At 36.7% G+C, this 12,053-nt stretch overlaps 1 protein-coding gene across 1 annotated transcript in view; it reads left to right on the top strand.

Annotated features, from left to right (window-relative positions):
• Window positions 1-12,053, top strand: part of SEL1L2 (SEL1L2 adaptor subunit of SYVN1 ubiquitin ligase) — a gene marked incomplete at both ends in the record, with an annotated part of 108,793 nt that overhangs the window by 56,800 nt on the left and 39,940 nt on the right. Inside the window, 2 exons of the mRNA XM_081292781.1 lie at window positions 2,683-2,785; window positions 7,458-7,620. Of these exons, the coding sequence (XP_081148907.1) occupies window positions 2,683-2,785; window positions 7,458-7,620 (266 nt within the window). The remainder of the gene's footprint in view (window positions 1-2,682; window positions 2,786-7,457; window positions 7,621-12,053) is intronic.

Below are 12,053 nucleotides of genomic sequence, written 5' to 3'. Positions count from 1 at the left end.
TACTCCTCACTTTCTTTCCTGAATCTTATCACCAGCACTTTTCTTAAATAGGACTAGTTGTTGTTCTCCTCCTCCTCCTCCTCCTCAAGGGCACTCAACCACTGAGCCACATCCCCAGCCCTATTTTGTATTTTATTTAGAGACAGGGTCTCACTGAGTTGCTTAGCACCTCACTTTTGCTGAGGCTGGCTTTGAACTTGGGATCCTTTTGCCTCAGCCTCCCAAGCCGCTGGGATTACAGGAGAGCACCACCTGTGCCTGATAAAATTCATAAATGAATGAATGACATAAAACAAGTTGTCCCTAGCTTTCTTTTCTCTCATTAATATCTGAAACAAGAAATTGGATCCTTTTTTTTTTCCAAAGATTTGTTTTTGGATTTTATTGAACATGAAGATTCTTCCTGAATTCCACAGTGATAGTGGCATGATTAAGGAATACACTTGATTAGAAAAACTTTAAATTGAAATGTCAGCAAGAGAAACCATAGATTCCCAATGCTCCTATGATCCCATAGAGAGGTGATCTGGGTCCAGGGATCACTGGATTTACCTAGTTGGTGCCTGACCAGAGCAGAATAGGCATCTACCAGTTGGCTATTCAAGCACTACAGACTCAGGGAGGCCCTTTACATCAAGTCCTTAAATCATTTTCTGATTGTGCTTTCCCCAAATCTGGAAACTGTAAAACCATAGAAGGAAATTAGCTGGGTATGGTGGTGCATGTCCTGTAATCCCAGTTACTTTAGAGTTTGAAGCAGGAAGATTGCAAGTTCAATATCAGCCCGGGCAACTTAGTAAGCCTCTACCCCAAAATAAAAAATTTAAAAAGGCTGAAATTGTAGCTTAGTGACAAAGCACCCCTGGATTCAATCCCCAATACAAAACAAACAAACAAAAAAGGGAGAAAATAAAGCAATATCAAAATAAATTTATCTGACAATTAAGTCCTCTTGTAATAAAGAAAAAATTTAGTTCAATACAGTTGGGATACCAAAAAAGAATTACAAATAAAAGTAAAAGTCATTGGTAGAAATTTGTGATGTAAATAACTTCTCAAATTCATATTCCAATTCAAATTTTTAAAATTTATTCACACTCTTTGAAAACATATTAATAGTAGTAATTACTAGCTCACACACAGATTAGTAGGTTTCTTCATTGTTTTTCCCCTTTTAATCATGAATATAGATAACATATAACTCAAAGTAGAATTAGATGCTAAAATATCTTGGTGTTTCTAAATTGATAGAATAACCTAGAATTCAAAAAAATTTTAAGTTGGCTTTTAAGTTAATTTATTTTTAATTTAAAAAAAAGAAAAAGGACAACCCTGATGGCTTGTCAGGAAGATGAAAAATAAGAGCCACTTAAAGTTCTTTGAGGTTTCCTTAATGAAGCATGAATCCTGATTGCTTTCCTTTGAAATGGCTTTAGGCACTGTTTTCCTAATCAGAGATTCCTCTGAGTTGTTCTGAAAGGCTTTGTGTGCTCTCTCTGTGTGTGTGTGTGTGTGTGTATGTGTGTGTATTTGTATGTCAGAGGGTGGGGAGGAACTGTAAATCTGACTCTTCCTCCAGCTTTCCTCATGGTGACAATGTTTTGAAAATTGTAAAGTGTTACATAAATGTTTGAGAAATACCATTATTATAGCAGGTAAAATTCCAATTTTGTGCCTGGGCATGTAGCTCATTGGTAGACTGCTTGCCTAGCATATATGAGGCCCAGGGTGTCATCCCCAGAGTGTGATCCCCAGTACCACTACCACCAAAAAAAAAAAAAAAAAAGAAATCCACTTAAATTTTTTCCTTAAATCCCATAAAATTGATGCTGAATCCCCACTCTGCAAGGCAAGTTATTACCGGTAGCCTGCGTATCTTCCCTAAGTTCTTAGGAAGGTTCTAAGGAGGAAGAAAGCCCCGGACAGAGCAAAATTTTTAAGGAGAGTGTCCCCTCTACTTTTAGGTACATATTGGTCATCTTGGAGATGCATATGCTGGTGTCCCCAGGTTCCTTTGAAATCTTATGGCTCTGAGACATATGTACCATAATCAAACAAAGGAAGCATTGATAGCTGGGGCTAAGAAGCTGGTGCCTAAGATCATGCTTCTAGAGTATGTTAGGCAAATCCTGCCTTCTGCTTGCAGAACCTTGAACCCCTTTCCTAGACTGGGAACAATTCTCTCCTTCCTGCCATCAAGTATTTTTCTGAATCTGCCCAACCTCCCAAACCCTTATACAAAACACAGTGAGAAGTTACCTTTTTAAAAAAAAATGATTTTATTTTTAAAATACATGACAGCGGAATGCATTACAATATTTATTACACATATAGAGCACAATTTTTCATACTTCTGTTTGTATATAAAGTATGTTCACACCAATTCATGTCTTCATACATGTACTTTGGATAATGATGTCCATCACATTCCACCATCATTGTTAACCTCCTGCCTCCTCCCTTCCCCTCCCACCCCTCTGCCTTCTGCCCTACCAACATCCTTAGTTGGGGAATAATACCAAATGATCTTTTAGAAATGCAGATGTTAAAAACAAACAACAAACAAACAAACAAGTAGAGCAAAGCTCAACTAACAGTGCCTTCACAATGTCAGCACATTATTTTAAAAATGTAAAACATAGAAATAATACTATTTTCATTTCCTTGTTTGTCCACATGCAGTAAAAGAGCAAGAAAAGAAAAATTTCACAGATGAAGGAGATGTTCTATTTAATATGGGCACCAAGATTCTCCAGGAGTCTAAAAGCCAAAAACAAAAAGCAGAGTAAGTCTTTATGTAGTTACCTTAGCCAAATTCAATTTCTAGGTTAAGTGAAGAAAAGTCCAAAACCTAGTTTATCATTTAAAGCTTATTAGGATAATACATATATTTGCTCATAAACTTTCGTTTCTAAAGGGATCTACACATTATCACCCTAAACAAATAGGAGAATTGTGTATGAGGTTGGGGTGCCTTTACATTAAGTGAAACACAGAATTTAGGCACTGATCTGAATGTTCAAGCAAAACATTGTTTTGGCTTTAATTCATTGGATATTTCAAATGAAATAAAATGTGTTATTTGAATTAGAGCAGTTGCTGTTGTAGCATGTTTTATTCTGCCGAACTGAGCATTTGCACAGCACCTTATGGTTTCAAAGAATTTCCATGTATGTGATTCTATTTTATCCTCAGATCAGTCTTAGGAGGCAAGAAGCACTTCATTTTTCCCCTTTAAAAAGTTGGGAACAGAGATTCAACAATTTTAAAGTGAGGTGACTACAGATACACAGCTGAGAGGTGATGACCAGGCTATGGCTACATGGTCTTACTTCATATCCTGTCTTTTTCTTTTTACTTATCTAAAGGGAGACAGAAATATCTTCTCTCTCTTCTCTCCCAGGGGAAGGGCACAACTTGAGGTTACCCTTCAAGGCTCTAATTAAGACTTTGAGATAAAATCCCAGCTCTATCATTTTACTGGCTGTGTAGTCCTGAGCAAGTTACTAAACTTCTTTGTGCCCTGGATAATATAATCAAGTTCTTTGAACAGTGCCTGACACATAGTCATCGGTAGACAAGTGCTATTTTTTTTCTGGCCCCCTAATTGGTAAATGAAAGGCATGAAAGCAAAGAAAGCAAGTATTTTGAAACAACGATAGAAAGAATAGACCCTGAACCTCTAACAAGACTTCTAGTTTTTACACAGATTAGGCACATTAGTCCTGGAGAAGAATCCTAGAGCTGAGGTAGCCAGCCCTAGACACAGCAAGAGCACAATCCATGAATTCTCTCTTAAAACCCAACCTCTGAGGAGAGTGTAAGAGTAAAGAGGATGAGGGGCAGTCAACTATGAACCTGGCTGTAACATCGTCAATGTCCATTTCTCAAGTACCTACTTTGCGATAGTTACTGTTGCATGTGTAATGTTTTCCATTGCTCACAATGATACTCTGAGGCATAGATTATTATTTCCATATTATAGTACAGGAAATGAAGAGTTCAAAAGCTTCTGTAATTCTTCACCAGTGACAAAAAGAAAGAAGTGAAGGAGTTTTCTTCTCTCTAGAGGAAATTGACTTAGAAGCCTATAAAAGAGCAAGGGAAATACCCTCCAACAATGGGCATCACGCTGAACATCCCTGGGGGCTATCATGATGAGGACAGGATAAAATCAGGTCCCCAAAGTACAATCTAGCCTAACAGGGAAGTCATTTCACTAAGGCATCCACTGAGTAAATGAGTGAAAATGGCAAATTTTCAACTCCAGGGAAACCCTAAATTCTGTCTGATGGGACAAAATCATTCTTAGAATGTCCCAAGTAACTATCCACTTAGCCTTGAAGGGAGTGTTCCTCTTTGACTTAAACAATAGGGAGAAAACACAGTTTTATTAATAAAACTATCCATCAATGTGGGACACTTTATGCCAGCTCTTCTTATCTAGACCGTCTTGATTCAGTCCTTTCCCAAAAATGACAGAAGAACAGCATATTTTCACAGTAGGATAGATGCATCTATGGGTACAGGGTATCTAAAGCTGAATCTCCTGACCCTTCTGAGTTGGAAGCAATGGAGAACTGAAATCAAATCTGTTCATAAAAAGAGATTCCAGGAGTTGGTGAGAAAGCCAGGCAAAGCCCCTGTGTTTTCAGGATAGCCCATTCTGTCCTTACATCAATCATACCTGTATAATCATGTCTAAGATTCAGGAAGGGGGAAATAAAAATGAATGCATACCCTACTGACTTAAGAGGAATCATTTCTTCCCATATAGTATCCTACTTCTTCCTTGTTTTGTAAAGGTATCCTACTTCTTCCTTGTTTTGTAACTTCCCAAGATGGAAGAGGCACAGATAAAAACGATATTAGTTTTTTTTTTGGCTCATTCACATCCACATTCTGGACCAATGCATTTGTTCATTCATTCAGCTTCATTTATAAAATATATATATTTTGTACCAGGGATTGGACTCAGGAGCACTCGGCCACTGAGCCACATCCCCAGGCCTATTTTGTATTTTATTTAGAGACAGGTTATCACTGAGTTGTTTAGCACCTTGCTTTTGCTAAAGTTGGCTTTGAACTTGTGATCTCCTGCCTCAGTCTCCTGAGCAGCTGGGATAATAGGCATGTGCCACTGCACTTGACCAGCTTCTTATATATGAATGGGGAACATTGTCGAATAAGTCAGCACTGTTAGAAATATAGATATTAGCCAGGCATGGTGGTGCATGCTTATAATCACAGTGGCTCAGGAGGCTGAGGTAGGAAGATTGCAAGTTCATAGCCAGCCTCAGCAACTTAGCAAGCCCCTAAGAAACGTAGCAAGACCCTGTCTCTAAATAAAACATTAAAAAAAAAAAGGACTGGGGATGTGATTCAGTGATTAAGTGCCCCTGAGTTCAATTCCCAGTACCAAACAAACAAACAGATATTATGCAATATCAGAGAGACAAAAACTTGTCTGAGGGAATCAGGAAACCTTAGTGACTGCCAGAATTGGTCCTTCCTTAATAATCACTGTCCATCAGCAAAGAAGGTTCTGGGAAATTATGCCACTCCATACCAACTTATTGGTGTGCATTGATGAAGCATTTGGCCTTACCCCCGCCCCAACCCACTCACATTAGTATCCAATGCCAGATTGTTTATAGATGATAAAGACAGCTAACTGAATTTTATTGTTGAAATCTTTCCAGGCTTCCCACTTTTTCCTTCTTGGGGATTTCAGCACAGATTTTAATGTTATCTAACCAGAAGCATTTTTCCCTGGCCTTGTCTTCTGTTTCTGGTATCCCTTATATCACCTTGGATTTTTCTGACAGGGAGGCCAATGCCCCCTCTGACCACTGAATCAAAGGCATCTAACAAGGACTTGTTTTATAGCCTGTTGTTGCCTCCTGGGACCACATTGGATACACTATGGGATCCCCCACAGCCCATCTCAAGTTTCTGTGCCCTGGTGTCTGTTGGTACTCTTTTTGTTCCAGTAAGTTATGTAGTTGCATCAGCAAGCCATGTGACAGAAGGGCACAAGGGGGTCTGTATCCTTATATCAGGCTCTTTTCCTGATACCGAAGCAGGGTGTCCAACATTTACCTTCTTCCTTGTTTGTCTTTCAGCCTCTGGAATCTCAGCTTGTTTTAACCATGGTTAATTTCTTTCTTGATCTCCTAGATTCTGGTTTTGTACCTATTTTCATTCCACTAGAGTATTAACTATTTTAACATCTAGGACTCTGATGTCTAACTGGATGTCTCTCTGTCTGGGGTGCTTCTTGTCTGGCCTATTATACTCCAGCCTTTGCCCAGGGGCAGCCCATTTTTAGCATCAGTGTGGAGAGGCTGTACACAAAATTGAGTCTCCTGATCATTCTGACGTGGAAGGAATGGTAGGAGTGTGTGTGTGTGTGTGTGTGTGTGTGTGTGTGTATTTTCCTATATTTGAGTCAAGGCCATGGATAGAGGTTAATGCTTTCTGGTTTTGCAACTACCAAAAAATAGAAGTTAGAAAAGTAAAAATAAATTCCCAAAGTACTCTTTGTCTCTGACATGTTTTGACCTTGTGATACTCTCCATCACTACTTGTTATACACATCAAGTCCAGGTGACTTTTGATTAGGACTAAGAATGCTGTGTAAGGTAATGCTATGACATCTATATTTTTAATCACTAATTTTTCATACCATTTACCACCTAATTACAGAACAATTATTGTGCCATAAAACTTTAGGATCAGTGCAATTGTCCTAATGGTAATAGCTAAATGTATTGAACCAGGAACTATGCATGGATTATCTCATTTAATCTTCACAGTAACCCCATGAAGTAAGGAGAAGCTGAAGGAGATTAAATAACTTGACTCAAGTCCAACTAATAAGTGGTAGAGCCAGGTTTCAAACCCAGGAAATCAGATTCTATAGAGCTCTGGCCATTACAGTTTTGTTTGGCTGTTGTTTTTCTAAACAGCCTGGCTTTGTTATATTGAAAATTAGTTTTGTTTCAGAAAATTATTTTTAAACATAAATAAATCATCATTTTCATAAATTTCTTAGATGTGACATGGCAATTTTGTAATATTATTCTTATATTTCATTTAAAAAAAACAAATATTTATAAATAGTGGGGGTGGCTATGGGGAAATTCACATTCTTAGAATAAATAACTAAATTTTTCACTTTATTTGGTATATAAGCTTGAGCATGAAATGGTCTATATATTTTTCTTTTTAGTGGCTTTATTATTTGTAAGATATATTTGAAATTATAATCATATATATATCTAGAGACAAAAGAAACCTACTGGTCTAACTAGAGATGTAATGGACTTCAGCTAAACTGCATTATTAGTATCACGACAACTTGGGTCTTACTTGTTAGGGAGAAATCATATAATGGAAGGACAGAAAATTTCATTTTTGTAAATCAACCCTCTGACTTTATATTCTCGAACCAGAGCCTACATGCTTTTTGCCAAAGCAGCTGACATGGGAAATTTGAAAGCTATGGAGAAAATGGCTGATGCTTTGCTATTTGGAAATTTTGGCATGCAAAACATAACAGCAGCGATCCAATTATATGAGTCCTTGGCTAAAGAAGGATCATACAAAGCCCAAAACGTGAGTTTTGAAAGAAAATAAAACCTTAAATAGCCATATCCTGAAATAACTACAGACAAGCCACCTAAAAAAGGAGCTGAGCAACATATTCCCACTCAAATGCATAAACCCAGACCTACAAAGGTTATCACCAGAATGCACTGAAAAAGTCCTATCTAGGCAGGAAGACTGCAGAAACCCGGGGTAAATTTTTCTAGCTCCATGGGTGACTTTCAGCAACCAAACAGAACTGCTCTTTAATCCACCTTCCTATCTTTCACATCCATGTGTGTGTTTTGACATCACTTGAGACCTCCAAACCCCTAACATAGTTAACATTTTATATAAAATGTGTTCATTTACATGAAGAAATATGAAACTGAATTTATTATCTTAGGGTGATATGTTTGCCTGATTTTTACTTTTCAAATATTTTACAAGCTAAATATGTTTCTTCTTCTATTTTAATAAACGTATTTCGTTTTATTCTAAGAATAACATAGCCATTTGATAGAAGATCCAGAAAACAAATTAAAAAAAAAATGAGTAAGCCCTTCACAAATCAACCATCCTGAATCAACTACTGTTAGAACTGCTTTATACTTTCACTTGGCTTCTTTCTCTGTGCATCTCTCTTTTTACATCATCCTAATTACAATGCAAGTGCATATATCATTTTATTTCTGGCTACTTTCACTTAATGTTGTAGCAAAAGCACATTTTCATATTGCTATAGTCTTTTTTCTTTTTTTTTTCTGAACCAGACTTCAGAAAGAAGAAAGTAATCTAAAAGACCCCACTCAGAGCTTTTTTATTTTATTTTATTATTATTATTTTTAATCATCCAGGAAGATCCAGAATTAAGCTTTGGAGTCAGACTGACCTAAATTTGAATCCACTGTGACACTTGCTTATTGGATAATCTACTTAACAAAACCCTTTCCCCTTTCCTGCATGAGAATTTGACCTTTGATTCACTCTCTCATTCTGTTTCCCAGGTAATCTGATAGAAATAAAATGCTATTTTTAGCTAGCATTTCTTATGATAGAAATGGTTTCTGATTGGCAAACTGCCTTGGGCGTAGGAGAAACTGTAATGAATCATTAAACCTGATAGTTGTAGTAATTCCTGTGGGGACCTTGTGTACTATGCCTTGTGGAGAAGGAGGCTTTTACATCAGGGTGGCTTTCATAATCACCCAGTGTGGGTCTCACCTCCTTGCATGGGAGTCATCTTCTGAGGGATCAAAGATGATGGCTCCTGGAGGGTTGTGTGAATTGCACCTGGACTTCCACAGAAAACAAGGCATGACTGCCCTGCTGGCACACTGTGGTGCCTGTACCTTATCCACCTGAATAAGTGGCAGCAAAGGTAGCCTATGGGATTCCTGTGAGTCCATGTTTAGTTGAACCAAAAAAAGTTGGACCAGAAGACTCCTGTGGGGTGGGGCAACCTCTCTAATCTTCATCTGTAAAGTTAAGCTAATGATAAAAATTTGGGTACCATGTCTATTTCACTGGTATATCTCTAACATTTGGCACAGTGTCTGGGACAAGAAATATAAGTTAAGTGAGTTATTAATCAATGATGAATGACTTAATGAAGTTATTATGAGAATTAAAATAATGTGTGAAGGCATTCAGTTCTATACCAGGAACACTGTAATTATTCATGATTTTAAAAGGAGATTAGACAGGTGAGGTGGTGCATGCCTGTAATCCCAGCAACTTCAGAGACTGATGCAGAAGGATCACAAGTTGGGAGGCTAGCCTCAGCAACTTAGTAAGGCTCTGTCTTATAATCAAAGTTTTAAATGACTGAGGTGTAGCTCAGTGGTAGAGTGCTTGCTTGAGCATGAGCATGAAATCTTGGTTTAATCCCCAGCATGGCCAAAAAAAAAAAAAAAAAAAAAACGGGGATAATGTGAAATCATACAAAATTTTAGTCAGAGAGGATGATATAAATATGATTGTTCCCACTATTATTATTCTAGAATTTTCCCTATGACTATACAGAATTACTATTTTTACAGAAGTGAGATCATATTTATTCACTGCTCCCATAATATGCTTTTTGAAACTAAAAGTTATATTTTTTTCATAATCTGCTCTTTATTCACTTAATATATTATTGATGTCTTTACATATAAATACAAATAGATCAGCATTATCATTTTAGAGATTCATACAATCTTAATTAATTTATGTTGTTGAATACTGTTTTTAATGAGGGCATTTTTCTTGCACATAGATGTAAAATAATTCCATAAACAGACTTGTAAGGGTCATAATAAAATGTGAAAAATTATTAAATCTTCATTTTCCATATTTGGTTAACCAAAACTATAAATTTCCAAGACAAAACAAATTATATTACCACCAATATTACCACCATTTTTACCACTAAAAATTATGTCACCTAATTCCTTTTCAAAGTAGAGAACATGTATTTTGTTTTTTAGAGGGTATATAAACATATTAATTAAGTCAACAATTACTTCTTGGATACCCACTATGTGCCTAACATAATCCAGTTGATGGAGAGAAAAAGGTAAATAGATTAAAGTTCTTCTGGTTCAATCTGAAATAAAAACAAATAATTTTAGCACAATTTAGGTGGACCACAGTTAATGCATATACATAAAGTGCTTTAGGGATAGAAGAGATTCAGACTAGTTCTGCCTGGAGCAGGTAAAGGAAGTAATATTTGCCTTGAGTTTAGAAAATGGGCTCAAAGCAATATCAAATAAATTACTTGTCTATATTTTTTAAAAGCTTTTGATACAAGGTCAAAATAGGACTACCCCCCAAAATTCTACATTAATATAAATTATACATAAAATATATGGATTTGGAGAAGAAAATTAAAGGAATACAAATAGGAAGGGTTCAAATTATCTCTGCTGATGACACAATCTTATATTTAGAAGTCCCAAAGAACTCCATCAGAAGACTTCTAGAGTTGATAAACAAATGTGGTAAAGTAGCAGGATACCAGACCAATATACACAAATCAATCCCTTTCCTATACTTCAATAATGAAACTGCTGAAAAATAAATCAGAACACTATCCCATTCACAATAACCTAATAAATAAAACCTGGGAATTAATCTAATGAATATGAAGGACCTCTACAAAGAAAACAGCAAAAAAAAAAAAAAAAAAAAGGCAAGAAAACACAAGATGGGAAGGCCTTCCATGTTCTTGCATAGGCAGATTTAATGTTGTTTAAATGGCCCTACTACCAAAAGCAGTATACAGATTCAATGCAGTCCCCATCAAAACCCAAGACATTCTCCACAGAACTAGAAAAAAGCAGTTATGAAATTCACTTGGAATAATAAGAGATCCAGAATAGCCAAAGCAATCCTGAGCAACTACAGTTTCACTCTAGCTCATCTGGTTATTGCATCCAGTTAATTCCTTCAGTTAACGTGGTTACCTTTAGTCAGTTATACCTCGTTGTTACCCTAATTAGAGTGCTTATTGTACATTCACACACCACTCTCTAATCCAATTGCTTGCCATTGGCTTTAAGGAGAATCCAATGGGAGAATACTGGCTGAGTGCTAACTTAATGCCACAGGGAACAGCTCTACATATAAGACAACTAGCCATGTATTATCACAGTCATTTTTTTTAAGAGAGAAACAGGCATTATAGGGACACAGTTCCAGGAAATGTACAGTTACAGGCTTCAGGGTGTCATGGTGTAGGAAGCAGAGCAGGTATTCCCAAGCCAGTAGGTTTGATTGTTGATGACACCAGATTCTAAAACCTATATTTCTAACATCTTTTGTTTATTCTTTTGGTATCCCTGAAGAATTACTTCCCCAAATCTCAAATTTCCCAAGCCTAAAAAAAGGGATTGATAATAATATCCATAATATTTCACAAGGTTGCTGTAAGAACTAAATATTAATGAACACTGTTGTAAAACAATTTTAGTCTCAACAGTTTAATCTTTGGGGTTAGTCAGTCCTTCTTTGCATCTCAGTTCCAACACTGGCTCCTCATGACTTACCTTTTCTGAGTCTCAATTTCCTCATCTGTAAAATGGGGATATTTGTCTAGTATATGTGTGTATGGTTTCAAGGAGGATAGGGTCAGAAGAAAAAGTTTATGATCCAAAAGATCCTATGTGCAAAATTCAGCCCCACTGTTTGCTGAAATGCTGAAATACAATATTGTAAGAAGCCTCTACCAAGTCCCTCTTCTGCCCTCCCTGACGTGGACACCCTTATTCCTCACTCAGATGCTCTTCATCCAAAACTCTCCATGATCAGGAAGATTTCAGGACCCTGCTTCAGCACAACAGTTGTATTCAATTCTAATTCTAATGTGGCTTTGAGTCCATATTTTGACTACCATTTCTTCATCACTATAGGAAAATCTGTTTCCAATAGCAAGTCCTCTTGCACTTTATTTATTTATTTATTTATTTAGTACAAAG

The sequence above is a fragment of the Spermophilus citellus genome, assembly GCF_964194105.1.
Source record: "Spermophilus citellus genome assembly, chromosome: 4".
NCBI classification, from domain to species: Eukaryota; Metazoa; Chordata; class Mammalia; order Rodentia; family Sciuridae; genus Spermophilus; species Spermophilus citellus.
Note: the sequence above shows the minus strand (reverse complement) of the source record. Positions and strands in the feature narration are given on the sequence as shown.